Source organism: Trametes versicolor (genome assembly GCF_000271585.1).
Source record: "Trametes versicolor FP-101664 SS1 unplaced genomic scaffold TRAVEscaffold_2, whole genome shotgun sequence".
Classification (NCBI taxonomy): Eukaryota; Fungi; Basidiomycota; class Agaricomycetes; order Polyporales; family Polyporaceae; genus Trametes; species Trametes versicolor.
The window spans coordinates 100287-103808 of record NW_007360322.1 but is presented as its reverse complement, the minus strand read 5'-3'; the positions used below and the strand labels follow the sequence as shown (position 1 = coordinate 103808).

The 3522-nt window shown below is 55.8% G+C and overlaps 2 protein-coding genes across 2 annotated transcripts; one reads left to right on the top strand and one right to left on the bottom strand.

Annotated features, from left to right (window-relative positions):
- Window positions 1–399: 399 nt before the first annotated feature.
- On the top strand, window positions 400–1335 carry TRAVEDRAFT_42795 (uncharacterized protein; the record flags this gene model as incomplete). The annotated part of the gene is made up of 3 exons (XM_008035505.1): window positions 400–614; window positions 671–755; window positions 811–1335. The coding sequence occupies 3 exons, from the start codon at window positions 400–402 to the stop codon at window positions 1333–1335; spliced, it is 825 nt and encodes a 274-aa protein (XP_008033696.1).
- Window positions 1336–2678: 1343 nt separating this feature from the next.
- TRAVEDRAFT_42794 (uncharacterized protein) lies at window positions 2679–3095 on the bottom strand (the record flags this gene model as incomplete). The annotated part of the gene is made up of 4 exons (XM_008035504.1): window positions 2679–2746; window positions 2809–2853; window positions 2919–3018; window positions 3072–3095. 4 exons carry the CDS (start codon window positions 3093–3095, stop codon window positions 2679–2681), a joined length of 237 nt encoding a protein of 78 aa, XP_008033695.1.
- Between the last annotated feature and the right edge of the window lie 427 nt (window positions 3096–3522).

Genomic DNA, 3522 nt, shown 5'->3' with positions numbered 1-3522 from the left:
AGAGCTGCGCGCGATGCAGGTGCTTCGAATCCATCCGGCTGATCGTCAGGAACTAATGTGCAGTGACTGCAGAGCGGCGCGATACTGCAATGAGGCCTGCCAGCTCTCGGATTTCAGGGCGCGCCACAAGCATGAATGCGTCAATTTTGTGCATCTGCCTATCGCCATCGCGTTCCTCTCGAAACCCGACCTTAGCGACAAATTTCCCCGCCATCCACTGTTTGCCCATGGGCACGAGAATGGTGTCGGCTGCTGGGTGACGATAGAAGGGCGTATCGATTGCTCGTATGTCAATCGCAGCATTGTTCCTGCGCAATTCTAAGGCCAGAACCCTACAGCTTGCAGTCTCTGACAGACAGCCTGGATCCTACCGCGGTGAGGCAACATCACATACGAATGATGACCGAGGGAGACACCACCAATCGCCAGACCGTACAAACTTGCGGGCGCAGCTTGCTGAGCCTCCGCGTCCTCGTGCAGAACCGTCGCAAGGAGAAGATGCCTATACTCCTGTTTGCCTCGCGAGCCCAGGCACTGATACTCCCATCCTCCACCTCTGCCGTGCTGCGGGGTACGGCCGAAGGAGACAACATCGTGCAGTTTATGCTCGACAGGTGAGTGCAAGCAGGGCTTTGATTTGTTCGCACACTCATTGGCATATGTGGTAAAGTGTTCCCCGAGCGACGGTGGGGGTCGCCAATGACCCTTGGGACAGCGTCCCGCGTCTGGCTATCTCGCAATTCAACACCGTTGAGGTAATTCGCTGAACCCTTTGTGACTGGTCGCTCTTGAACCTCAATATTGCTTCAGATCATGATGGACACGCCTCTCCCCAAAAACATTGTGGACGCCCCAAACGGCACGATACTCCTCGGCACAGGTGACTTTGTCGTCTTGCACCTACAATTCCGCGTCGGCGACGACAACACCATCGTCAAAGACTGGGAAGCCCTCGGCACCCTGGAAGCCATCACGCTCCCTTGGGCGCCGTGGGATGGCATCACTGCCTATGCCGACGTTGCCGCCTCCCTCCGCAGCGTGCAATCCCCCTTGGCCGACAAGAGCGGCCCTGCGGATGCCGGACTACTACGCGTGCCCTTCGATCAGCACGCGGTGCACAGTTACTTTGCCGATTTCATCGAGCACGGCGAAGACGCGTACATCCGAAGCCACTTTGGGGACGCCCGTGGGGATATGGTACGCGGAACGGATGCTGCCATGAACTCGATGGCCCTGGAGGTGCTCCGCAGAATTGAGCAAGCCGGTAACTTGGATATACTGGTGGAGCGCCTGAGGGAGACCGGCATGGGTGAGCTCGCGGACCAGCTTGAGTAGTCCCTGTGATGGCTTGCTTGCAACACTTGTAGATGTATTACGACCGGCGTGACTGAAAAAGGCATTCACAGAGGCACTAAGCCCAAGTGGGGCTCGGACAAGATAAAGTTGGTCGTCTGGACCCGGGTCGGACTCGAGGGGGATTCGAGGATGCGGACGGGCCATTTGTCGGGCTCGGAGGGCACAAGGGGACAATCAGGGTGTGGTATGATTGAATGCTGGTATGTTTTCTGCACGCTGGTTCTGACGAGTGCACTGGGCGATCTGGTCGCCATCTGAGGAACGAGCGGCAGGGGCGCGCTGCCGGTTCTGGCCGGACCGCAGTGTGTGCTTGGCATGCGGCGGTAATCTTGATGGGGTGACAATCCACTGATAGCATTCCGACGTATGCGTCATAAACGGTTGCAGCCCCCCGTAAGTATTCTTGGGTACACATCTATGCGGCAACTATCATGGTCGCGGCTGAACGGCGCCTATTGGGCGTGCGCGTAGCGGTCACCCGCTACGGTGACGCCGCCGACTTACTGGTCACCAACCGGCACACGATTGCAAGCAGCAGCTTACTATTGGGATAAGAACGAGAGACTACACTACAACGATAAGGGTGTTAATGATCGACTAAGTGCCAGTATGTAAAGTAGAACTTGCAAGCTGAACGATATGTACGTTACACTTAATATATGTCAGGGCAACATGGACACTTCACATACGTCCACGCGCCTACAAAGATGTCGTGAATGTCATGGCCACGCTCTCGCAGCCACGCATAAAAGTTCTCAGAGGCGCAGGAGAACGCAAGGCAGTCCACATTAACTGTAGGGTATCCTAGTCAGGCCGAAATGCCTTGATGAGTTCGTGTGCAGCAGGAAGCTATGCCAATGGCATGCACTCCTCGTGTTTCCAGCGTTCACAAATGACGCACCACCGGGTCGTCTCCGTGGAAGGCGACTATGCCTGCCTCCCGGTTGGAGCGCGACAACCTGGGACGCACATTGGCGCGAAAAGCTTACACACCGGTGTAAAAGGTGAGAAGGATGGGAGGCCGATCTACTAACAGAGGTACGGAGCCCGCAACGACCTTGGACTAGATCGCGGCAAGTTGTAGCATGGACACAACTCCAACTGATCAAACAATGACATATTGTTTCATGCGGGAGCCACTCATGCGCAATGACCACCTTCCAGTGTGCCCTGAGACGCGACTTGATTTGTCCAATCTTCCACTCCCAGAAGACCACGTTGCCCTCGCTGTCTCCCCTGCTGATTCACTTTCCCTCGGGAGAGAAGTCCACTTGGCACGCGTACCCTGCGACAGAGTGGCTGGCGAAACACTTGTTGCCGACCTAGCGGAAGTTGTCCGTGCGGTAAACCAGGATCTGGTTGTCCATACTCTGCGCAGCAGAATACTTCTCTGTGCAGGCGGCCGGATGTCAGCCCTGTCACTTCGAGGAATAGCTATGGGATAAAACTCACTGCTCGGGTGCAGAGTGACGGCCGGCATCGAGTGCATGTGTGGGTCTGCCAGATAGTTGATGACAACGGGGATGTCAAAGTCCCATGCCCGGATGGTCTTGTCGACTGACGTGTTGACAAACCGCCTATCTCGTCCATGAGGGCGATCGAGTTTACGGGCCCGAGATTGCTGGTCGTCTGCTTGCGTGATTGACCGCAGTTCATTTCGTACTGACATATGGTGAGTGTATTGCCACAAACACAGCGGCAAGATAGGAATTGACCTGGATGATCTTCTTGTCGAACATGCCCGCAAGGAAGGTGTGTTGCTTGTCCTCGTCAGGATGGAACCTCACCACATATGGCACTTGCCGTTACTGAAGCGTTGCAGACACTGACCGGTCTCTGTGTCGCAGAGCTTCATCTGGTGGTAATAGTCGCACAACACACCGTTGAATGGTAGTTGTCGGCACCCAACTGTTGCAGGCATTGACCGGTCTCTGTGTCGCAGAGTGTCATTTGCCAATCAGATACACAACACACGATTGCATGGTAGCAGCCGCGCAACGGGTGCCCGCACCATGACAACTGTACACCTGGCGGGTGACCGCTACACACCCGCTGTACACCTGGCGGGTGACCGCCACACACTCGGTGCCGGCATGGATGAAGCTTCCCGCATTCTATCTGCAAATGGTAGTTGTCGACACCCAACCGTTGTAAACGGTAGTTGTC